This window comes from Daldinia loculata (genome assembly GCF_022478755.1).
Source record: "Daldinia loculata strain CBS 113971 unplaced genomic scaffold F4817scaffold_1, whole genome shotgun sequence".
Classification (NCBI taxonomy): domain Eukaryota; kingdom Fungi; phylum Ascomycota; class Sordariomycetes; order Xylariales; family Hypoxylaceae; genus Daldinia; species Daldinia loculata.
Genome location: NW_026054855.1, coordinates 49,903 through 72,168, shown reverse-complemented (window position 1 = coordinate 72,168; position 22,266 = coordinate 49,903). Strand labels below are relative to the sequence as shown.

The 22,266-nt window shown below is 50.3% G+C and overlaps 8 protein-coding genes across 8 annotated transcripts; 3 read left to right on the top strand and 5 right to left on the bottom strand.

Moving 5' to 3' along the window:
* Window positions 1-2,150: 2,150 nt before the first annotated feature.
* Window positions 2,151-3,206, bottom strand: F4817DRAFT_355469 (uncharacterized protein; the record flags this gene model as incomplete). Its single annotated transcript, XM_049305661.1, has 5 exons — window positions 2,151-2,224; window positions 2,279-2,471; window positions 2,546-2,664; window positions 2,717-2,824; window positions 2,882-3,206. 5 exons carry the CDS (start codon window positions 3,204-3,206, stop codon window positions 2,151-2,153), a joined length of 819 nt encoding a protein of 272 aa, XP_049163748.1.
* Window positions 3,207-3,559: 353 nt separating this feature from the next.
* Window positions 3,560-5,545, bottom strand: F4817DRAFT_530 (carbohydrate esterase family 3 protein). The gene is made up of 2 exons (XM_049307589.1): window positions 4,863-5,545; window positions 3,560-4,793 (listed from the first exon to the last, which is right to left on the bottom strand). Exons 1-2 carry the CDS (start codon window positions 4,969-4,971, stop codon window positions 3,913-3,915), a joined length of 990 nt encoding a protein of 329 aa, XP_049163747.1. The 5' UTR covers window positions 4,972-5,545; the 3' UTR covers window positions 3,560-3,912.
* Window positions 5,546-8,024: 2,479 nt separating this feature from the next.
* Window positions 8,025-11,231, top strand: F4817DRAFT_420 (uncharacterized protein). Its single transcript, XM_049307440.1, has 3 exons — window positions 8,025-8,370; window positions 8,420-8,832; window positions 8,890-11,231. The coding sequence occupies exons 1-3, from the start codon at window positions 8,246-8,248 to the stop codon at window positions 11,058-11,060; spliced, it is 2,709 nt and encodes a 902-aa protein (XP_049163746.1). The 5' UTR covers window positions 8,025-8,245; the 3' UTR covers window positions 11,061-11,231.
* On the bottom strand, window positions 11,232-13,299 carry F4817DRAFT_332 (voltage-dependent anion channel-domain-containing protein). Its single transcript, XM_049302590.1, has 8 exons — window positions 12,926-13,299; window positions 12,857-12,862; window positions 12,567-12,776; window positions 12,500-12,507; window positions 12,295-12,444; window positions 11,976-12,234; window positions 11,880-11,922; window positions 11,232-11,803 (listed from the first exon to the last, which is right to left on the bottom strand). The coding sequence occupies exons 1-8, from the start codon at window positions 13,202-13,204 to the stop codon at window positions 11,403-11,405; spliced, it is 1,356 nt and encodes a 451-aa protein (XP_049163745.1). The 5' UTR covers window positions 13,205-13,299; the 3' UTR covers window positions 11,232-11,402.
* A 1,290-nt stretch (window positions 13,300-14,589) lies between these two features.
* Window positions 14,590-16,591, top strand: F4817DRAFT_310885 (protein serine/threonine phosphatase 2C; the record flags this gene model as incomplete). The annotated part of the gene is made up of 2 exons (XM_049299919.1): window positions 14,590-14,641; window positions 14,727-16,591. 2 exons carry the CDS (start codon window positions 14,590-14,592, stop codon window positions 16,589-16,591), a joined length of 1,917 nt encoding a protein of 638 aa, XP_049163744.1.
* A 372-nt stretch (window positions 16,592-16,963) lies between these two features.
* F4817DRAFT_321803 (DUF1977-domain-containing protein) lies at window positions 16,964-18,961 on the bottom strand. Its single transcript, XM_049301324.1, has 2 exons — window positions 17,998-18,961; window positions 16,964-17,924 (listed from the first exon to the last, which is right to left on the bottom strand). The coding sequence occupies exons 1-2, from the start codon at window positions 18,530-18,532 to the stop codon at window positions 17,380-17,382; spliced, it is 1,080 nt and encodes a 359-aa protein (XP_049163743.1). The 5' UTR covers window positions 18,533-18,961; the 3' UTR covers window positions 16,964-17,379.
* Window positions 18,962-19,087: 126 nt separating this feature from the next.
* Window positions 19,088-19,905, top strand: F4817DRAFT_321802 (uncharacterized protein). The gene is made up of 2 exons (XM_049301323.1): window positions 19,088-19,291; window positions 19,377-19,905. The coding sequence occupies exons 1-2, from the start codon at window positions 19,237-19,239 to the stop codon at window positions 19,733-19,735; spliced, it is 414 nt and encodes a 137-aa protein (XP_049163742.1). The 5' UTR covers window positions 19,088-19,236; the 3' UTR covers window positions 19,736-19,905.
* Window positions 19,906-21,738, bottom strand: F4817DRAFT_321799 (tyrosine phosphatase family-domain-containing protein). Its single transcript, XM_049301322.1, has one exon. The coding sequence runs from the start codon at window positions 21,183-21,185 to the stop codon at window positions 20,409-20,411; it is 777 nt and encodes a 258-aa protein (XP_049163741.1). The 5' UTR covers window positions 21,186-21,738; the 3' UTR covers window positions 19,906-20,408.
* Between the last annotated feature and the right edge of the window lie 528 nt (window positions 21,739-22,266).

The window sequence follows — 22,266 nt, the reverse complement described above, 5'->3', positions numbered from 1 at the left end:
TCAGATATTCAGGGTTCAGGCCAGAAATTCTTTGACGTCTAGATCGGCCAAAATTCCGCGTCTCTACTGTGGCGCATGGCCCGAGGAACGCGTTAGCGGTATTGTACCTGCCGTCCCTTACTAGCGGCCATTTAGCGGCTTACAGTACCTACCCGCTTACCCACCTAGGTATGTACATACCTAACCTACCTGAGTCTTTATCACATCTTGAGTACTGTACCTATGTAGCTGTAGGGTGCAGCAAGTAAGAGAATTGTGGCTGCCATGGGTACTTTACTACTTCAAATTCTTGGCCACATGCACACAAGTACCTCAGGTATCGTGTAAGATTTCAATAGCGTTCAGGGGCTAAGTCACTATCATGCACGGTCTAGCCGTTCACATGTCACATGTATCCTTCACTTAGCAAAGCCAAAGCATAAAAGGAGGTAAGAATCAGCAAGAACTAGCTACAGAATAGATTCGGCAATGCAAGCCCTCGAAACTTTATCAAATTCAACCTTAAATTTGACATCTGTTAGCTACATGTATTAGCAAATAGTAAATAGCAAACCACATGCCCAGAACCTCGAGCTATTCTTAGTACTGCTTCAGATTCATTCATAGTCCTACATTTTTAAGATATGTAAGGTAGTCTTATCCAATGCAGCCTTGCGGTTGATATCGTATCAGCTTAGCAATTTACACAAGCCTCGTTCGTATCAAATATATTAAGGTCAGCCGTTTTTATCCGACAATCCCATTTAATAAGAATATTGCAAAGTTGAACCGCTTGCATACGTCTGGGGTTGTTTTTAACTAGTAGGTACTATATTCCGTTGATGGTTCCTCGAATTGCTTCTGATCTATAGCCGCTGGATATTAAAGCTTCATAATTAATTCAAAGTTGACTAATACAAAATGAGCTGGGTGCAGTTCTAAATCAAGACAAAGCTTTGCTTGTACATATTGTCTTCCCGGGGAAAACCTCCATGGTGTAACGAACATTGTTAGGGTATATAAGAATGCTTTGTAGCATGCTTAGAAACGGAACAATTAGTCTCGCTCGTTATTGTAGAGTTCAAGGAGGGCTTTGTTCTCCTGGTACTTTACTGCTCGGTTTAGATGACAATGCTTCGATTATCATACATGCCTACTGTACTGTGAGTTGTGTAGTCGAGATTGAATCTCAGCACAGCTTGCAGTCGGCCAAGTGGCGAGAAAAACATGCGAACAAACATTGAAAGTTCGCGACAAGAGCCAGGTAAAAGAACAGGGCTACTCTAAGAGACATAGAAAGCCGCTTGGTATCTTGGTTGAATGGAGTTTAATACTAAATTAGTTAAACTGGTCTGCAAAGGTGAAAGGCGACAGTTTACAATGTCTTTGTTAAATATCAAAGGTTATCGTTGAAGAAACCCAATGTTTTATAACGGCGTACGTGCCGGGAGATTGCATTCGCAGCCAGATTTCTAGCCATCAGAAAGTTTCCAGTTTGCTACTAAATTCCTACCCAATCTTTCAACCCTAGTAGGTTGTACTCAAATATCCTCCCTGTCCATCCATACTTGAAGTCGGTCGAGATGTGCGAGTGTACTGTAGAAGACTATAGAAGATGCAAGAACCCGGTGCATAGTCGCCATACTCGATCCGTGGTGAAGAAGTGTTTGGCCGCAAAATTCGGCTTGCAGGGTCAAGGCTACCATCCTACACGCATTACTAACAGCATCATGACAAAGAGTGGTCACCCGATCTCCCCGGTCATCAACGAGACCTGCCCCGTCTGTTATCCTGAGGAGGCAGCTGAAGAGCAGAGGAAGAAATAAGCTAGGATGCTCGTCGCTGAAGAGAAGCGGGCGAAGGGAGAGTTTACGGTATACATGGATGTGTATCCGAAATAGGTTTAATTATGTGGTTTAGAGGGCAACGTTCACATAGGTAATTCACATAGGTAATTCGTGTAGGTAACTTGCGTAGGCAGATAATTGATTATTGTCTCTTTTCGTATATCTTTAAATATCACTGAATAGCTCAAGTGTAGCAAGCGATTTGCCATATCTAATAACTTTTACTATTTCTCCCGACACTCATAATACAGGTAATGATTTCACAGGTAACCTGGGATCCTACGCCTAACTCCAATCGCTCATCGTCGCTTATACAAAACAAAATCAGTAGATTAGCTGGTCATCATACGCTCGCACGCTCTCTAGATACGACTTGACATCGTTCCAATCCCGGCACACTATTAAACGATTAGTATCCGATATGGAATATGATGAAATGCGTTGGGGCTTACCGTGCTTAGAGTCCCAACCGTCGGAACCCCCGTTGTGGTCCGGGAATGTCGTCTCGAGGCCTTCTAAGGCCATATCAGAACTGCACATAATGGCTTGTCTCATGTAGTCGAAGCAGTGGATCATATGCCAGTGATGGTCGCCTGGTACTTCGTGACCCGAGGTTAAGCCCGAGTACGTCTGGACGATGGCAAACTGTTGTTGATAGATGGTTAGATTTTGATACTACGGCTTTTACAGGCCCGTGGATGAGTTAGCAGGCAACTTACGAGACAGTGCAATTGATGAGTCGCCGACGTCGTAAAGACGGTCTTGTCCGGCCACTCAATGGGTGTTGGAAGATCATGATACTTTTGCGTATCATTCACCCATACGAACCCCATGCCCTCTATCCGATAGTTAGCAGAATTCCCGGAAGATGAATCGTCGCGAATACTTACTTGGCATCAGATCATTCCATCTCTGTAATACCTCATCCGTGAAGAACTCGGCCGTGTTATTCGGCGCGTACGATTCATCTCTCTCAAATGTCGTGATTCTTTGAGAAACTAGAGTCTGTTAGATTTGATCAAGAGGCTATTAGCTAGTAACTGAGTCAAGCTTACGTCTAGGGCCGACTCCTGTTAGGTCTTGGCCGAACTGCCACGGGTTGACTTCTTTTTCTTCCGCTGCCGGCCGGCGCCACTGGTCTCGAATTAACAGCGCCAGTATAATTAGCAGTAAACCCGTATCGATGATCCACCTCGCCGATTTAAAGGCCGTGACGAATCTGCCTAGTCTCCCCGTTCGCGTCGTCGGCCTGTTTAGTTCTACGTCGTGCCACCGCTTCTCATCACCCATCAGAGAATCCTCGACTTCGGTGCTGGACCTCGAGTCATCGCGATCATCGACGGGCCGTAAGTTTGCGTACTTGGCCTTTTGAGATTCCATCGTGATCTACACAGGGGAATCGTCTATTTACTGGTTTTATTAGGGTCGGTCGAAGCGAGGAGGATATGAGAAAAGAAAGTTGTAGATCGTGGAGATCAGCACAAGATATTAGTTTTATGAGACAGCGAGTGATCGAAACTACACGGAAACTCGCGTAACCCTCGTTGTTTCGACCAAGTCTGAGATGGACCGGGGGGACAGGGGGTCGTATTAGCGCCCGTTCGAGATTTATCGGCCTCAACCTCCAACCTCGGTGAGAATTTAGTTCACTGAAAGTTATTCATATTGAAAATACATGTAATAATACTTAGGTAGATACCTTTGCATCAACTTAATGATTGACAAAGCGTGATTCCGATATCGTGATGGAAGACAATCGTAAAAAAGCTGGATCCATGTAAGTGTTAGGTATTCTACGTAGTTACTATGATAGGTCTACATAGTATGGGCTGGGAGTTACGTTTCAAAATCCTAGTCTCCCTCTAGCAACGCGACGTCGCGATTTCGATCATATTTAGTCTCGTTACGGAGGCAGTGCCTAGCCGATCCAAGTTGCGGGGTATCCGGAGATTGAAGCATCTCTTCGGGCTACGTCCTTAAATGAGTACTACCGTTAAATTGTGATATACGAAGTACTCGACTCGACTCGACTCGGCTCGACTAACGCGATATAACGTATACGAAGTGCTCGAGACTGGCTACGGTTTCAACGATGGACTTCTATAGTCGGGGGTGGGAGTTCTGGAGTCGTCGTAGTCTCTTCGGCTCGTCCTACGTCTCCGTCCTTTTCGAGCCCGTTTTCGACCGGCCATCGGAGATAACCTTTCCTGTCTGCCTCCTGGATGCTCTCCGTGAAGATGCGTCCCATCAGGTCATATCCGTAGTCCGTCGGGTGCGTACCGTCCGGTCCGATGTCTGCAGCCTGAGGTCGGTCGGGAAAGCCTTCGCTGGGATGCATCTCGGCCAGCAAAACGGGCTTCGAACCAAACTTCTTGATGACATCTCGGTACTGCTTGTTGACGTCAAGGATCTTGGGCTCGCAATCGGGAACCGTGTTGGTCAAGCAGGTGCTGAATATGACGGTAGCCCGCGTCGACGCCTTCAATAGGTAGTTGATAAAGTCCTCCATATGCGCGCCGGCCTTGTCAACGTCTCGATTTTGTAGAACATTATTTGTTCCCACCTGTATGAGAAATAAGTTGGGCTGTAGCTGGGGGACTATATGCGTGGCATGCTCGTGAATCTGGCTGACGCGGTTGCCGCCGTACGCCTCGAGATCGTTATCAAGCATGTCGCCGAAGCGTTGGGATCCGACCATATTGACAGGTACGCCAAGATCGACCAGTTCGTCGCGCATCGTCTTGCGAAAGCCGACATCGCCAGTCGAGAATTCACCTCGAACTAGAGAGGCGCCGAGCGACATGATACGCAAGGGCGTGCCGTTAGCGATGCTGCTGGAATTCTCCGGCCTCCAATTGCCCGGCGCGGTCAGGATGCCGTTGGCCGTACTGTTAATATCACTTGGTTGCTGATCGTCGTCATCGCTGATATCTGTCTTGGGTCGAAGTATGTGCGTGGCACCGAGAGCTGAGATGGAAGGGAGAAGTTAGAAGACAGGACAGGTAGGTATTCGGGTCTGCGGATGATAGAACTTACCGATCAACACGGCAGATATAATAACCATCAAGGCCAAAGTGAAGATGGCTCTCTTGGTGCGAAAGAAGGAGAGGCGCGATGACCAGGACCTCTTTTCGTCGTTGGCCATAGTGAACGAGACGAATATTTATGCAACGGTAAAGACATTGAGAAATCAAGAAGAGAGCATATGGAAATGATCAGTAGGCTAGTGTTTGTTATTATGACTGTCCGTTGATGTTGATGCTGATGCCGAGCCGATGCCTTGACATAGCCCCGGACATAGCCCCGCGGTAACAACCTAAAGGTATCGACTTGATCGGCACGCCACCGAGTGCCCAGACTGCTAGATAAAAAACGGTGCCGTTTACTGGTGAGCTACATATCGGATCGGCATCGGTTATATACACGAAGATGTACCACAATGAAGATAAAAGGATGCATTACAGGCCAAAAGTTTCGCACATCTGAGCTTGGCAAAGCTGCGTGCAAGTAAAAAAGAAACTGCACGGTCTTATTTAAGTTATAGTGGCTGATGTCGCTATAAATATAGTGGTAAGCCACCTAAATTTAGTAGACAGGCCACTATCTGACCTTTAGCTTAGCGAGTGGCTAATACAGTATTTATAAGTCAAAATACGTACAAAATACGGTGCCAACCTTCGTAGTGTCCTACCGAATTGAATATTCAAGGCAGACATTACACAAGCGTCTGACTTCCAGCTGAGAATTACTATCACGTCTTCTCAATCACAGCGATACTCTTGCAGAGGCACGATCTAACTATCCCACGAATGCATAAAAATGACATCTGTCAATTATTAATAGGAAGACGTCTGTGATGCTTCATCTATGCAACAGCTCTTCTGCGGGACTGTGATACTTACCCATACGGACCCAAACTATACCTTTTTCAACTCTATTACAATTACCTCAACCGTACATGTATGGCAATACAGGGGAAACCGTCTATGGCTTCGCGGATCTTCATGGCCTATTGAATAAATGGGAAAGCCCGCTGTGGCCAGCTCAATTAAAGCAAATAGGTATAACACGAGAGTAAAACCGCATGTATGTTGGTACGTATAGGTTGGACCTGTAGAGCGTAGTAGGCGCAAAGGTAAATACCTCGCCTAAAGTAGAAGGGCTTTAGCTACGAGTAAGTGGACGATGGATACTCGGACCTATTGGCACACGAGAGACCTGCTCGATGTTAGCAACTGATGCGAACGTTTCGAGGACGGCGGTGAGACTTATCCCTAAAGCAGGGGGCTGCCCTCTACCCGTAGAGTAGAGGACAACCTAGGACTACCCTCCTTATTGGCCTGTCCTTACAAACATCCAAAAAAAAAATCGACACTGAGACTTCCCGCACAGACGCTACTCGCTTCAGTGAATAGACCCGGACAAGCGCTAAGCTTTGAATCCAACACGAGATGGATCCCGGTTCTGTCCCTATAGAGAGTGGCATCCGACGGACTGTAGAATCGTGTGTGCCTCGCAACAGTTCCACGGAACCTACTTCCCACATGATCCCATACCATCATCGACAAAGTCTACTGCTGAAACCGGCAGGTTGCATCGACCTCTCACACCAATCTCGATCTCAAGAAATGCTCTTTCTGTTAAACGCATTGCCAACGCGGACTGGTTTTTGATTCCTCCCCGACGAGCTCTAACAAGCAGCAAAGGGGGGCATTTCCGCACGACCAAAAGACGTCCATAAAAGTCGCGCTGTCATCTCTCCTCAGTCCATGTCTGGCAGAGGCGAGGGATACTCATCAACTGCCGCGAGAGCAGCTGATAAATAGGTTTGGCGTCCCCTATCGTCGTGGGACAAGACCCACGGGATGAGGTTAATGCGCCTGATCTCACCTCATAGAATGACGCATCAGTGGCTGCTGCCGCGATGCGGTGCTGAGAGTTGGATAGGGCTAGAGCAGGTGGAGTGGATGGATTCGTGACGGCTCAAAAAGGGTCGGGTTTTACACCGACAACTGCAGATGATCAGACTGCGACCAGAGGGGACAGGGTACTCGGAGCGTATGACGCGGCGGTAAAGGTATCGAAGGGCTCAGGGAAACTTTCTGTTGTAGCCGCGTGGCCGTCGCTCACTTGGCTTAGTCGCGAGACAGCACCGTAAGTGATTCCGGCGAACGATGCCAGCGACAAGATGAAATTATCCCGGATTTTCGACTGTAGGTAGCCAGCGTCACGTTCTTCCCTGTCATCCTCGGCGGCGCATAGCCGACCCAAGAAAGGTCAATGCTACATCTGGTCAACAGCAGCAAGCTGCCAAGAAAACCATCTTCCATCGTATCCAGCCCGCACAAGCATCGCCAGCACGGTGACGTAGATCAGAGTATAATTCCAGCGGCGCAGAGCTGACGAGCGACTCCGGGCCAGGAGTTCTTAACGGCACGACTCATAGCAAAGGCACTTCGCGCACCCGAAGGCGACTGGAGTATCTAACCACCACCCTTCCACCCCTCGAAGTCCCGATCAGCCAAACCTGCTTCTCAGCAGGGTAAGACTTTCGCAGGCGCAACGAGAAGCTTATAAAGCGGAATCTAGAAGGTTATAAGCGCAAGACTTGGAACCAAAAGGTAGTTAGGGTTAAGTTCCGAGACTCCATTCCCTGGCAGTTGATCCGTTAGCCAGGTGCGACTGACTACCTTCGCACGACGATCCTCACGCGGCAATGCTCATCGGGTCGGACCCCGAGCAGCGACGTATCGTACGAGGCGTTTTTGGATTCAACCGAGGGGTCGCGAAGACATTCCTTGCGGAAAATGAGAATCGGAGGACCGTAGGGGAGGCGTAGTGCGAGGTTTGTACGTGCTCAATCTTCTCCGCCGGGAAGAAGATACGAGCGAAAGAGTTCTAACTCGAGGGAGATAAAAATGCGACAGAGTAATGCAGCCTGTATCTCGGGTTGGATATCAACAGCAGACTCGTCTCCGATAAAGGATAGATGGAAGTTGGTGATGGATGCTATAGGAGTATGATGATTGGTGGAAGTAAAAGAAAGTAAATAAAGTGTAAGACGCGAGAATTTAAAAGGGTCGCGTCGTGCCATTTGAGCGTGCTACAATGTCATCTGACCCCGCTGTGGAAGTACCTAACTCGAAGTACCGCTAGTTACATGTAGGTACCTACAGGTATTAGGTACGTAACTCTATCCTATAACCCCACAAACGTCAACTGCTTCTCATTCATTTCCATAGTAATCTATATCGACGTAGCTCTTACATAGGTACATTCTATATTAGCTATGGTCATGTCCCGTACACTAAATTTAACATCTTTGGATATGCTATAAAGTAAGCTTAATAAATACGAACCAGACTTCTCTAATCTCACGTCTGAAGAAAGGAATCTGTAAACTTCCTTGCCACGCCATCATGGATCGCCAAAAGAGTACGCTCGAATCCGCAATCGAGAAGGCTGCTTTAAAGGCCTTTCAGCCTCAAAGCGACGGGGAATCTCGCTCGGAAGGCCAGCGGGAACTTAGCACCGTCTTGTCGAGGTAGGTAGCCTGACAAAACTCTATTTTCCTTCTCTGAACATCGTCGTAGGTCCAATACCATGGCACTTATGTCCGCTCTAAGCAATTTGACCCAGCCCGACCGCGTTCCGGCATGGCTTCGAATCCATCTAATGGATGTGCTCACCTTGCTTCCCCAGCGACATGATGGCGTCCGGGCCACCTTGGAATTTGTCTTTTCCGTCCACCCCTCGAGCGCTGTAAACCCGTCCGAGGCGGCCGTACCTCAGAAGCAAGGTGCAAATATCACTATGGAGGCTCTTAAACTCGCCTCTAAACTGCTGTCTACGCCACCCGCTACCATTCCGCCGGAGCAATGGTTTCCCGGCATTGCCCCCCAGCTTCTGGTTCTCCTCGACGGGAAAGACGGCACAGATCTTGCGAAAGCGGCCGCTTATGTGATCGGTTTCGGCGTATTAGGGAGGAAGCAATTTGGGGCTCCTGGTACGACTCGACAGGGGAACCTCTTGCAAAGTTGTATCCGCTAATACCAAGATTTAGGAATGCCTGGGTGGAAAGCGTTTGCCGAGCCAATGCTCTCCAGGATAAACCCTACTCTATCGTCCGAGGAGCCTACGAGAGAACCCCTCGTATTCAGTGCCGGCCCTGACGAGGTTGTCGACTTACGTAAAGAAGCTATCCTCGTCGAAGCGGTCGATCTGCGTAACGCGCTAAGACGCCTGTCTTCTCTGCTGGACTCGCATCCGAATCCCGGCTTGACAAAGAGACTGCTTGCTCCATTGATGCTACCGCTATGGACGTTATCGTCTTGGCCGCCTGCGAGTAGCGAGTTTGACGAGCACTATAGAAACCCAGCGAATGCTCTCCTGAAAATATATCTCAAAATTTCGGGCTCTCCGGAGAAGTTCCAAACGCTTCTTAGCAACCTTCTCGTAAACGGAAGTAGGAGCGCGTCTAAGGTTCGATGGCTATTTGATATGGTCGGGGATTCTAACATCCAGGTGAAACGCCTACGGGGAGGCACAAATGATGCAGAAATCGAGTTGAACCTGGGACTTTTGGAGTCTAAGTCGGATGCCTTTCTAGAGCTCTTGCAGTCGGTCGGAACCGATTCGGATATATCTACACTATTCCTCAGCCTGCTACGAGACTCGCTCGGTTCTACGGATACTACGCGAGAGATCAAATTAAACCCGGACGCGGGGAAGCAGAAAGACCCGGCAGCGCAGCTGATAGAGGCCAAAGTACTGCAGAAAATGATGGAGAAGCTATCCGGCCGGCTAGTCTCGAGCTGGAAGCAAATGCTCGAACTCGTCAGCCAGATACTAGGCGGGTCCGAAACGTCATCGGCTACAGCCAACGACGACGCTACAGCCGTAGCGCTCAGCCTGCTGAATCTCGTAGTCACGGCTCCCGGCTTTCAGAAAGCAAATGTCCGCGCCGGTCTTCTCGCATCTATAGAGAATTCCCTCGAGAAAATAAGTAAATTACAAGCGACCGACGTATCGCAAACGGCTCGAAACCTTTCTCTCCTGCTGAAGTACCGAGATGCCATAGAAGATCCGTCTGAGCAGACGACAGCGCCTACAGATCGCCAGGTTGAAGACCGCAAGACTTACAACTTAGCTATCTCCTATATCACGCAGCCGGACTCGCCCCCGCCGGTGCGCACGGAGGGTCTAAATCTGCTGTCTAGCCTGATACGAGCCAGCAGCCCCATTCTCGATATTCAAGCCACTCTAGTCCTCCTCTCATCTCTGCTGAATGAAGATGACGACTATGTCAATTTGACCGTGGTAAAGCTATTTACTCAGCTCGCCGACCGACATCCTCGCTCAACCACCAAGGAGATCCTGGAGCATTATGTCGACGCTAACGAATTAGAGACCACCGACACTCGTCTCCGGTTCGGCGAGGCACTGCTCCAAGTAGTCCAGCGCCTCGGCGAGACCTTTTCGGGCGAAACAGCACGGCAGGTAGGCGAAGCGCTCCTCGCGATCGCGGGACGGCGCGCTCAGCGTCCTAAAGCAAAGGCAAGACAAGATCGCCAGGAGCGGCTCGGGCAGATGAAGAACAAGGCCGCACAGGATGCTTGGCAGGGCGAGGTGCCCGACCTTAGCGAACTCGACGACGAGCAGACGGAAGACGAGAAAGCGCGCAACGAGTTCATCGCGCAGATCGTGTCCGGCTGGGAGAGCAAGCGCGGAGCCGAGGACGTGCGTATGCGTGCCTCGGCGCTGTCCGTGTTCTCGGTTGCTATCGAGACCAACGTCGCCGGGCTAGGCGCCCCTCTCGTCGAAGCATCTGTCGATCTGTGTCTTAACGTTCTCGCCCTCGAAACAGGCCCAGAGACCGGCATACTTCGCCGAGCTGCCATCGTACTCATCCTGCATTTCGTACGGTCGCTCGCAGATGCGCGCGAGAGCGGCAGACGTCTTGGCTTCGGGTTAACCGACCCGAGCCGGCAGGATATCGCGCGCGTGCTAGAGTACGTAGCTCAGACGGACAACGACGGATTGGTACGGCAGCACGCGAGAGACGTTGTAGAGAGCCTACATAATTGGCAACTAAGCACTTTGGTGCCGCCCGCTGCAGAGGTCCGGAACGACCAGGGTGCGCTGACGCGACTAGCTGGGCTGGATATAGGGGCCGCTCCAAGCTTGCCTTCTTTGGAGCCGAAGGCGAGGCCTAAGATTGAAGAGATCGACTAGCTACCTTAGAATATCGGTGCAGACGAAATATTATGATGATTGTGCACAAAGTATTACAAGTACATATTGATATTCCACATCCACCTCGCCTCCTCGTTCGCTTTGGCAGGCAGGCATTTACATGCTGGAAATAGAACAGTACCTAAATTTGAGATAATCTAATTGTGTCTATTCCGTCGAATTCCGGACATGGGCCATTTTTGCCTCCGAAGCTCTATCGGATACGGGGTATAATCACTCTAACTATAGCTAAATGCCAATCTCTTGCCGCGTTAGGATTCTAGATGATATGATAAAAATGCCCAGCTTTTTCTAGTATTTGCTTCGTATTCCATCCCCAGTTTACTCGCTCTCCAACTCCTTTGGCCACAGCAGCTCCCTATTCCAGAGACATCGTAACATGGAAATAAAGACAAGCGCCCAGACGACGATTAGGACGGCGGCCATTGCGCAGCCGGTGATGCGAAGTCCAGTGCTACCGAGTGCGGCGGCTAGCGCTAAGGTCGCAGTCACGAGGGCCGTGTTTGGAAAGACGAAGGACCACCAGGTCATCTGAAAAGGCATCTTGCGTTCGGGGCGTACGTACTTCAGAAGGGAGCCGACCGAAACCAGGAAAAACCAGACGCTGAGACCCCAAAGCCACAACCCGACGATGGTCGAAAGCAGTCGCAGGATCACGACGCTGTGGGTCGAGCCTTGAAAATTGTCCGGGATAACGACATCGGATTGCTGGCCGAGGGAGACTACCTATGCGTTAGCCCGAGTGCTTTGGTAGGTCATAACTGCACGGCGGGACGAAATGTAAACGGGAAGTCCTACCTAATCCTGCTACCGTAAAGCCGCTAGGTCCGATAGAAATAAACTAGCTACATGAGCATCAGCCTTTCTCAAGAGATATCATTCGTCAGAACTCACAACGCCCGGTCGTTGCATATCTCTCGGTAACTTCTGAGTCATAAGTCGATAGATAAACGCGGCGCATATCATGAAGCTAATGAGAAACCCGGTCCCTTGCACCGCTATTGCGCACATCGCGATCGCCAACCTATCGACCGGCGGGTTATCCGAAGCGGCCGTGTTTGCTGCTATGAGCGTACTGGCAAACGGGGCGGTCAGGAGAAGGGGATAGCCGGGGAAAACCCACACGGGCGTCATGGTGTGGATAGGAAAGATTCTGCAAGCGGGTGCGATATGTTAGGTATAACCAGACGGTTAAGGGGCTGGGCCGACTAACTGAGTAGACCATAGGATCAGGTACATGCCAGCGCTCGCCACCACGCTGACGACGATATAGATCCAGAACAGCCATTCCATCACGCGCTGCAACCAGGGGCCGGTCACGGGGATTCCGTATTCGCAGGTGTTGATTAGGATGGTGGCTGTACTGCGTTCGTAGTCGGTAAGCGCGCGGGAGACTCGTACGATTGCGTGCTACTTACGAGACTACCTATTTATCGAGTGATACGTGAGCTCCACGCCGACGGGGAGATTACGAACGGAGCTTACCACGGCTGGGATGAAGAGAGACTCCATCTGGTCTAGGAACGAGTGCAGACAACTTCCGGGGACCATGACAAATCTCATCGTAATTAAGACGCAATTCATGACGAAGAGGCATAGATTAAAGAGAAAAAAGACGAGTCCAATGTACCAGAGCCAGTCGGCGCGGTACGGGGTCCATACGGAATGGAGGACGTTAGCGACGCCGCCGGTTGCCTATGTTGATAATTCGTTAAATATACAGGAAACCGACAGATAAGACCGCGGGTACAAGTGTTTTTGACAGCTCAGCTTACCATAGTCTAAATCGACGTTAGCGGCCAAGAAGCAACACTTGGGAATTTCATATTATATCAAAAACGTACCATCGTGAACCAAGTCCATTGGTGGCAACATATCCGATCCCGAATTCCAATCTTCTTTCCGCCTCTCGACTTCCTAGCGTTGGAGATCATCCTAGCTAGGCTATCAGCGTTAGGTGGAGCGCGGAGAGAAACCGGGGGTGGCCTCTTCTCCCGCCGATCCCGATTCGACAGCGACAGAACCGGCGAAGAGGCGCCTCGGTCGAAGTACTCTTCGCTGGGCGTCACATAACCGTTGACGGTTCCTTCGACATCGACCTGGGTACTTAGAACTCGGGACATTTTAGCATGCAAAATTCCTCGGGGGTCCGGGCGAAGAGCCTAGAGATTATGTATATGGCGATGAGTATGACAGGTTCGACGTGAGCTAACGCCGAGTGAAAGTTGACAAGGGTTGTCACGAATACCACGAGGTGTAAGACGACGGAGCCGACATTGGATATAGACATAATCCGGTCCGGTAAGAGACGTAATGTCTAAGGTAATGTCTAAGAGAGGATACGAACGGGAGAGAGGGGATATGTATTCAATAACGAGTTTAGACCGCGCGCTAGTCTCTGCTGTGTTGTCCGCGTGGAAATGGAGGTGCAGGTCGATGCTACATAAGACTTGGATCTTTGCCGGATCAGGATCCAGCTCCTCTTCTGTCTTTTACGAACGTAGTTTGGTGAGGATGCGGACTATTTGATTTGCTTGACTATCGACCGTTATACGTTTACAAGGCCGAGAGATTGAGCGGTATACTCGAAAAACTCGAAAAACTCGAAAAGCCATTCGTTTGTTTCAATGTCGTGTAAATGCAGATTCCTTCGTACCCCTCGTATCCCCCGTATTCTTTCTTTATCTTTATCATCTTTATCTTATCGCACATTATATTGCTAGACGGCCCAAAGCGAAATATAGCCCCGCATAGATTCTTTGAACTAGTACTCGGGTATGACGGCATAGCACATAAGCGTCTTCTGTACGGGCAGTTCATACAATATGTATATGTACCTGATAACCTAGGTACCTAGGTGCTTGCACTAGATAGTGTAAATTCGCTCCACAACGACGTCGACGAACGAGGCTAATTAGTGTGCCTAAGGTACCTATGTAAGATGCAGATAGTGGAACCTTCCAGCCTATAACGGTCCAAGGCGTCGGGTTGGGGTAATGACTTCTTGTAATTCGGCCCAGGCAAGCCAGTCTTGTCAATCCTACCTCACAGCATTTTCCCCAAAACCTCGAACCTCATCCCATCTAATCCCAACAAATAAGCAATAAGCTTGCATATAATCTAATCTCCTATGACAGGCATTCTCTATCAGTGTTAATCCTGGCTAAGAACATTGTCGGCGTCTCAGAAATAATCCTCGTTCAGGTTTTTGCCAATTGGTATCCTAACCTCTTAGGTCTACATAGTATTGCTTCTAGCCTCTTTCGAGTCCTGCGTTATCTTATTATTTACATAGAACTATTACCAAGGGACTATTACCAAGACTAGGTGGGCATGCCTAGTCCCTTATCCTTTGAGCGTTTCTCTACTTCGAGCTTCGGGGCTTCTCGATCAACTCCTACATCTTCTAAGTCTTCACGTCTCGATCTGATGGGTACATCGCAAGTCCCATAGACCTCGTTATAACAAGTAAAATACCCTCTCGCTCCACGAGCATTTCTACGTCGAGATGGGACTTAGTCGCGGTCGTCCGAAGCGGTGGTCTCTAAACGATACCTACGGTCAGTTAGATATTCTAGGGTCTTGCATATTTCTATCTCGAGCTTCTGCCAAAGTCCCAAGCCGGCTAACACGTCCTTCGAGTAGGCTTCATCGCAACATTCTTCGAGACACAGACGCGTACGTATACGCGCCGAGCGGTTGTAAGGTGCACAGCAGCGCAACGACCTTCTAGCTCGGTACCAGTACCACAAAGTGCGAATGCCACTTCGTCCCGCGTCGAATCACGAGTTCCAAAGATCGCGCCTCGTCACAACGTCCAGCGTAGCTTTCACACCTATTTCGTCACGCACCTCCCGTCCTCCTCGCTACATCCGGACTCTCGCGCCCCAACCGGACCTCACCACAAGCTACCTCGCTCTGCCGCCGCGCCTCACACGGCAGTTTCCGGTGCGGCGCCCGTGTCTCCGCCTCACTTGCCACCCAACCGCGACTTGACCGTGGTGCGCATTCCCCTGCGTAGCGCTAAGCACCACTTCGGAGTCGCGGATTCGAGAGGATCCAGGCCGTACAATGAAGACACGAATCAGGCCGGCACCATCGACATCCCCGCGTTCGCAAAGCGGGCCCCCATCAGCCTCGTCCGCAGCACCATGAACAAGAATGGAGAAGGAACTTCAGCCGACAGCCCCTACGGAGATCCCCAGATCTTCTACTTTGGCGTTTTCGACGGTCACGGAGGCACCCAGTGCAGCGACTTCCTACGGGACGAGCTCCACGGATATATCGAGGAGGCAGCCGAAGAGTTCGAGCTAAAAAGTAGCCTCCGAACGGCGCGGAAGGGCCACAGGTCAGATTCGGAATCTCTTAGCGCGCCAACTCCAATCTTATCAGACAGCGAAGCTGGCGGACAGAAGAGACTCGACCGGCTGGATATCAAGAGTTCAGAGGCCGTGTCAGCTAAGGCAGACATACCAGAAATAGACAAGCGCGGCGCGGTCCGCGAAGTCGAAAACCCCGACGCTATAGAGGGTGTTCAGCCCGTGCCGGCTAAAGCATCGACATCAAAGGCCCTGCAGCTGCAGAGCGAACTAGTAAAGGAATATAAGAGTACGGTCGGCGGGTATTTCCGGCGCTTCCACCCTCCTTACTTTCAACTGAAGCGGGATCCCGATTCCCCCGAACCACCTGTTAGCGTCGAGTCCGTCCTCACGTACGCGTTCCTCCGTGCAGACCTCGACTTTATCGCCGCTCAAGCCCGCAAGCCCGACCCCGACGATCCCTACGTAGCCGATACGGCTCTGAATTTTGACGAGGTGCTGGGAAAGCCGCACCATCTGCCGCCGTCAGGCCAGGGCATCGGCGGCCGCACAAGATTTAAAGGGGGCTCGACAGCTTCGGTCGCTCTCATCTCTACACCGACGCCTGCTCCGTTCTGGCACCCGGCAGCGAGCTCCACCCTATTAGTCGGACACGTGGGTGATACACGCATCCTGCTGTGCGAGACTGCTACCGGTTTGTCTCGTCCCTTAACTTCAGATCATCACCCAAGCTCTCCGAGCGAGTCGCATCGGCTGCGACGGTTTGCGGCATCCTTCGTGACGGACTCGTTCGGCGAAGAGCGGATTCAGGGGCTTGCCAACTCTCGGGCGTTTGGCGACATGGCATCCAAGCGTCTAGGCGTCTCAGCCGAGCCGGAGATCACGCGGACGGAGCTGGGGCCGGCTCAGTACAGCTTCATCGTCCTTATGTCCGACGGCGTGTCGGGAACGTTGAGCGATCAAGAGATCGTGGACGTGGTAAAGGAGGCGAAGACGCCGGAGCAGGGTGCTAGGGACGTTGTGGCGTATGCCACCGAAGTCAGCGGCGACGGCGATAACGCAACATGCCTCGTAGTTAGGCTCGGCGGATGGGAGCGTAGGAGCGAGGGGGGTCTAGGAAGTTTAGGCACCAAGGAGATTCGGGACTTTAGACGTAACGAGGCCATGGATCCGCGGCGGGGAATGAGGTAGACGAAGTATAAGCGAGACAGCTTTTACTCTCGTGCCCGCACGAAAAAGGAAAATTCACATATCACATCAAGTCATGTCGAGCGTTGCTCATGCGAATTAATAAAACCACGGGCCGCCGCCTGGTTGTAGCGCTTGTTTAGACTTTATACCGCCTACGTATTACGTAGATGTTGCGATTTGACCTATTAATCAAACCTAAGAATCCTAAACCTTAGGGTTTAACTTTGCTAAAAGCTTTGTGGCAAGTTGGAATTTACCATTGCTTTCAAGGCCGCGCTGGAGTAATATTCGTGCTATGCTGTCAGTATTAAATTTGGTGACCATTTTTTGTCCTTGCCGTCACTCCGCGTCTAGTCTATGGGAAATATACGAGTGCATTATTGATAGGTAACTACGAGAATCCGGTGGTCATAAGGGTAAATGTGCCTTCAAGATTCGTCCCAAGCACGACTGCAAGGTAGGTAAGTCAGTATTAACACGGTCTACAAAAGTCGAAACGCACCCGGCCAAAACGTGGCACAAATAGGAATGCCTATATATGATCACACGAATATGAGAACTCCCACGTCCGCCGCGCACTACTAGACTTGGCAGAGGATATGCTACCCTATTGATTCCCAATCTCTCCCCCTGAACGCCTGGTGCATCTGTCAAAATCCCGCCGGCCTAATCGACGCGTAGCTCCTTTTCATTAACGTCAAAGCAGTCATATCGACTAAATCTCTCACGAACTCGCCTACGTCTTTAGACAACAGGTCTAAATAATACAGTCAAGTTGCAGAGGTGCGCTACCGCGAGATACCCAGGGCATCCATACGCTTACATGATGTCATCTCAAACTGGTCGGCAATCTTCATCTTGTCTGGATCCGGGAAAAACCACCCTTGCGCCTTGTCGATCAGGTCGCGTTTGGTGCGCATCTCGGCATCGCAGCGGCGGCGGAGGACGCGCACGAAACCGACCTCGGCCTCTTTATCTAACTGACGAAATTGGTAGTCGTTCCAGTCGACCACCTGAGCTGGATCTACGTAGTAATCGACTCCAAGTTTGGGGGTGGTTCGGTGGTAAGTTAGGGGCGGTACAGCCGCGTCGAAAACCATCGAGGGTACTGCCGGCTGCGTTTCGCCGCCCGAAAATATAGATGATAGCAGCGGGAACACGAATAGGAATAGGATCGGTAACAGGCTGATGAGCGTGTCCCAGCCCGTCTGAGGCCGCTGCTGACCTTCGGCTTCCCGAGGTCTCCTGCGCGGATTTGCCCCTCCCATCTGGTGTACGCGGAAGCCCCTGTTTCTGCCGATGTTAAATACGAACTGCGGTCCCGTATCGAACCCTAGCACGCGTTAGATCTCTATCCCCTCCGTTCGCATCCTTCGAGAGAGAAGGATAGAAGGCGGGTAACTCACCTCCGAAAGGACCGCCAAAAGCACCGCCGAAGAATCTCTCGAACATCTCCTCCGGGCTGATCTCGTCCTCCCACATGCCTGCCCCGCCAAATCCTGCCCCCGGCCCTCCACCAGGTCTCATGCCACCAAAATTATTAAACGGATTGCTAGCCTGGGCCCTCGCGCTCTCGAACCTGCTATCCGGATCGGTACCAAAGCGGTCGTACTTTTCGCGCTTCTCCTTGTCGCCTAGCACGCCGAAGGCACGGCTGACCATCTTGAAAGCCTCGTCTGCATGTTCGTGGCCGTTCTTGTCCGGGTGCGTGAGCAGGGACTGCTTGCGGTAAGCCTTCTTGATGTCGGCATCGCTGCACGTCGTCCGCACGGCCTCGAGATCTAAGATGTCGTAGAAGGCGGTCGCCTTGCACCGCCGGATTCGCAGGACCGCGGCTTTCTGCTCGGGAGTACACTTGCGTTCCTGGTTTCCTTGGTTATGATCTCGCGACCGGGTCGACCCGCCCGAGGCGTCGAAGCCGGAAGAGGTTGCGCTGGGCATGGCCGAGCGAGACCGTACTCGGGAGGACGGATACGGAGAGACGGGTAGTGATAGTCGCGATTACGTATATAGTATTGGTTGCTAATTCGATTTGGGCTTAGGTGGTCTAGATCAAGCGAGCACGGAGAAGGGCGGATGAGACTATCGTGAACGGAACAAATGACGAATGACGAATGACGAATAACGAACGGATGTACCAAACGAAAACCTATTAACGAATAAAAAAAGAGGTTCTACAAACGTAGCGCAAAATCCAGGAGGCGAAACTCGGCCAGGCCCAATTAGGGGAACGTAGGCGGTCGAAGTTGTCGTCGAATTAAAAATCGAGGCTATAAATGGGAGACGAGAACTCGGAAGTTCTCAAGTTCTAAAGTTCCACGATTCTCAGTCTAAGGTGCTTGAAGGTTACATGTAATTGATAGGTGATAGGTGATAGAGCTAAAACATATGTGGCTTGTTTAGACCGCATTTGTTGTGGCTGGTACATGCTACTGATATAGAACTAATACTATCCTAATCACCCCGCTATAATTCAAGTCTCTATCCAATAGAATAATAAGAATCTCTGTTTGACCGAGCCTCACCATCGTCATTGATGTCAAGCTTTGCCTCTTGGATTTTAATCTAGTGTTGAGAATTTCCTAACACTAAATCAAGAAAACCCAAATCAAGAGAGCTTCAAGCTAATACTACGGCTTCTAATCATGGCAACACTAGAGCCGTCGAGGTCCGTAAGATCGCGCCTCGAAGCATGGGGAAGTACGTATTCTCTCCTAACATTATTGCCATCTGTTTCGCGAACGCATAGCTAGGTAGCTATCTAGGTAGCTAATACGCACGACAGATTCCCCATTCGCCCCCACGGGCCTCGCGACCTTAATAACGGCCGTACACTTTCGCCCACTGCAGATTCGACCTATGCTTTTCGTACCTATCCTATTCTTTTCTAGTTATGCAAATCTCCAAGGCTTCAAAATCGATAGCGCAGGCATCACCGCTGCTGCTAGCGGCACGTACGCTCTACTCGCCATGAGAAGGCGGCCTAGCACCTTCATAAATCGCTTCTCTGTCAGGGGGTTAGTTAGAGGTTCTGCCGTTGGTATAGGAATCATCAACGCCATTGCCGCGGGGTGGGTATACGGCACAGGCGATCGGGAGAGGGAGAAGGCCGAGAGGACAGATAACCCGCGTTGGGTCGAGTAGAGGGATCCTAGCGCGAATGAAAGGTGCCGAAGAAATAAAAGCATGATGCTGTACGAATATCACATAGGGGGTTTAGAGATCGCTTGTACATATATCTGCCCGTACGTATATAAAGCTAGACTGGGCCGTATCACGGAATACAAGGTCACACATCAGTAAAGCTCTTCGAACGTGGAAAGAAGTATAATTCTGGATGCGAGCGTGCCTATTATTAAGCTTCACGGCACTCTTTTAACATCTGTCTAACCCATCCAAGTTGCAACCAGAGATCTCCAATTCCATTATCTGGATCCTGACGAATTACCGAAACCACAAACCCTTTTGACAAAAGAATATAAATCAAAGATGCGACGGAGTTGTCCGTCGGAACCAACCCTTAATCAAACGCCAGGAGACACCTCAGCTCTTGATCGTCTCCTAAACCGACCACCGGTACAACCCCTGTATCTCAACCCGCGGAAATGCCATCATTTTTTTTTTCTTCTCAACGCCTCATATGGTGTAGCTTTTACCCCAAATCTCCGCTCCCCTCTTCCCTCTTCTGAGCGTAGTACTAACTCTACGCAACCTGTTTAATCGCATTGGGTTTATCTATTCTGATTGTGCCTCTTCAGACATACGTGGGAATGTGTCCATCTATAAGATCTGATCATTGAAGCGGCGCCATCGATAGTTATGTTGTTGTGAGTATCAGGAGCCTGGCGCCAGAGTACATCCAAACCGACAATGTAAAGGACGCCAACATCACCATGCCGTAGAATGTTCGCACAATGTAAGGCGCCCCGGTCAGTCTTGGCGCGACTCTCGGAATATCGGCTATTTTAAAGTCGGTGATGTACTTGACGTCCGTCTCTCTGACCTTCGGCTCCGCATATTTGCTGTACTCTCGAATAATGCTGGCCGTGTCCCACTCCTTAGTCTTGCGCAGGATACCGACGACGCATCCTGTCCGGTGCTTACCCTGATTGCAATGGATGAGCAAAGGATAGTTTTCCCGATTGCTGACGATGGAGATGATCGACTGCATCATTTTGATAGGGATCTCGGCCTTTTTCGTGCCGGTCATGTCGAATATTTCGTGTTTGATACGGTTCGCCTCAATAAACTGCTGATAGCCGTCGGGGAGATCTTTTCCGACTAGGGTGACGATGGTCTTAAGCTTGAGGGTCCGCATGAACGGATAATCCGCAGCCTTTGGGTAGCCACTTCGATATAAGCCGGGAAGAACCACGGCAAAATTGACAGGCGGAGCGCCGGAAAATAGTAGTGGTCGTTCAACAGCTATGTCCTTTGCGGAAACATATGCTTCCCGAAGAACGACGTCAGGAGACTCCGTACTAACTCCCATCGCGTGAGGTGATTCGAGTTTTTCTTCGTTATAGGTTACGTCATTGCGATCTTGTAAGGACTCCAGGTCCTCGCCGTGATCCTGGCTTCGCCAGGACAGCATATCTTCCAACCGCCTGAGCTGATGGCGTATTCTGCAAGGGAAGCGAGGCGCGGCGGTTGGTTCCGAATTGTCCAGTTAATACCCTGCCGTGTAGGCGGAGAAGCGAAGTATTTAAGCAGTAAGATTGGGGAGTGCGTGTCTCGTATTTAAAGTGCAAGTGCTGATAGGAAGATGAGTTGGAAGATGTCGTCCGGTCCGGCAGACGCCAGATCAAAGAGAATCGAGAGTACCGGTCATATTGGCAAGACGTAGCAGCAATCTCATCTTGTCAGCGAAAATAAGTGATGGTAAGTGAATGCGGGACCGGGAGATGAGACGCTACGGCTGGTAGACGATAGGTATTTGAGGATGCAAAGTTAAAAAGGAGGTTGACAAATGAGTTGACAACGGTTGGAAAAGGGTTTGTTTTTTGGACTGGACTGGACGGGACGGCGAACCAGGCTATTGTCCTCGACGGCTCGCCCTTTTAATAAGTCTGCATCTACACTTAGGTACGTTAGGGCAGGTTCGAACGGTAGGGGTATTTCTGGTTTACATTTTAGTGGAGTTTTCGCCTTAGTTCTGCACGTACATATAGCTAAGTGCAAGAACTGTCTATCCTTTACAAGGTATTAGCGGCTCGCAAATAGGTACCCACCCTAGCTCAAGTACTTCTGCAACCGCCCTACTTTGGGTTAGCCGTCACGTATCGTTCGATTTTCAGTACGAGTATGTAGTAGAAGTACATTCATAAAAGCAAGCCTTGCGTCTTTGTGTCCTTGCGTCAGTCACTGATGTAGGTCGCTCAGAACATAACATGTACCAACATGTACCAACGTACATGTATCAACAAGAATTTTAATTGCCCGTGATCAACAGTCTAAAATTTAAAACGTCTAAGCGTTTAGTCAAGAGTAAAAAGAACTCAACAGAAATCCGTTCCAAGTCATGTCGCTTTCATTCCATAGAGTTCCGTACAACACCCGCGCATTTTAACCCCAACCTACCTAATGTTCGAGTCGTGTGGTGATGCACCGGGTAGTGTACAGTAATACTTTGAAACCTACGTACTATGTACGTGTCGTACTGGGGTAGCAGGCGG

Bases quoted from the DNA above. Each gene is read 5' to 3' on its own strand.
- F4817DRAFT_530 (XM_049307589.1), bottom strand. From the start codon at position 4,971: ATGGCCAACGACGAAAAGAGGTCCTGGTCATCGCGCCTCTCCTTCTTT. The intron at 4,794-4,862 runs GTAAGTTCTATC...CTTCCATCTCAG, and splicing joins TATATCTGCCGTGTTGATCG to CTCTCGGTGCCACGCACATA.
- F4817DRAFT_420 (XM_049307440.1), top strand. From the start codon at position 8,246: ATGGATCGCCAAAAGAGTACGCTCGAATCCGCAATCGAGAAGGCTGCT. The intron at 8,371-8,419 runs GTAGGTAGCCTG...ACATCGTCGTAG, and splicing joins CTTAGCACCGTCTTGTCGAG to GTCCAATACCATGGCACTTA. The intron at 8,833-8,889 runs GTACGACTCGAC...ACCAAGATTTAG, and splicing joins GAAGCAATTTGGGGCTCCTG to GAATGCCTGGGTGGAAAGCG.
- F4817DRAFT_332 (XM_049302590.1), bottom strand. From the start codon at position 13,204: ATGTCCCGAGTTCTAAGTACCCAGGTCGATGTCGAAGGAACCGTCAAC. The intron at 12,235-12,294 runs GTTAGTCGGCCC...ACCCGCTTGCAG, and splicing joins CTGATCCTATGGTCTACTCA to AATCTTTCCTATCCACACCA. The intron at 11,804-11,879 runs GTAGGACTTCCC...ACGCATAGGTAG, and splicing joins CTTTACGGTAGCAGGATTAG to TCTCCCTCGGCCAGCAATCC.
- F4817DRAFT_321803 (XM_049301324.1), bottom strand. From the start codon at position 18,532: ATGCCCAGCGCAACCTCTTCCGGCTTCGACGCCTCGGGCGGGTCGACC. The intron at 17,925-17,997 runs GTGAGTTACCCG...AACGCGTGCTAG, and splicing joins TTTTGGCGGTCCTTTCGGAG to GGTTCGATACGGGACCGCAG.
- F4817DRAFT_321802 (XM_049301323.1), top strand. From the start codon at position 19,237: ATGGCAACACTAGAGCCGTCGAGGTCCGTAAGATCGCGCCTCGAAGCA. The intron at 19,292-19,376 runs GTACGTATTCTC...TACGCACGACAG, and splicing joins GCGCCTCGAAGCATGGGGAA to ATTCCCCATTCGCCCCCACG.
- F4817DRAFT_321799 (XM_049301322.1), bottom strand. From the start codon at position 21,185: ATGCTGTCCTGGCGAAGCCAGGATCACGGCGAGGACCTGGAGTCCTTA.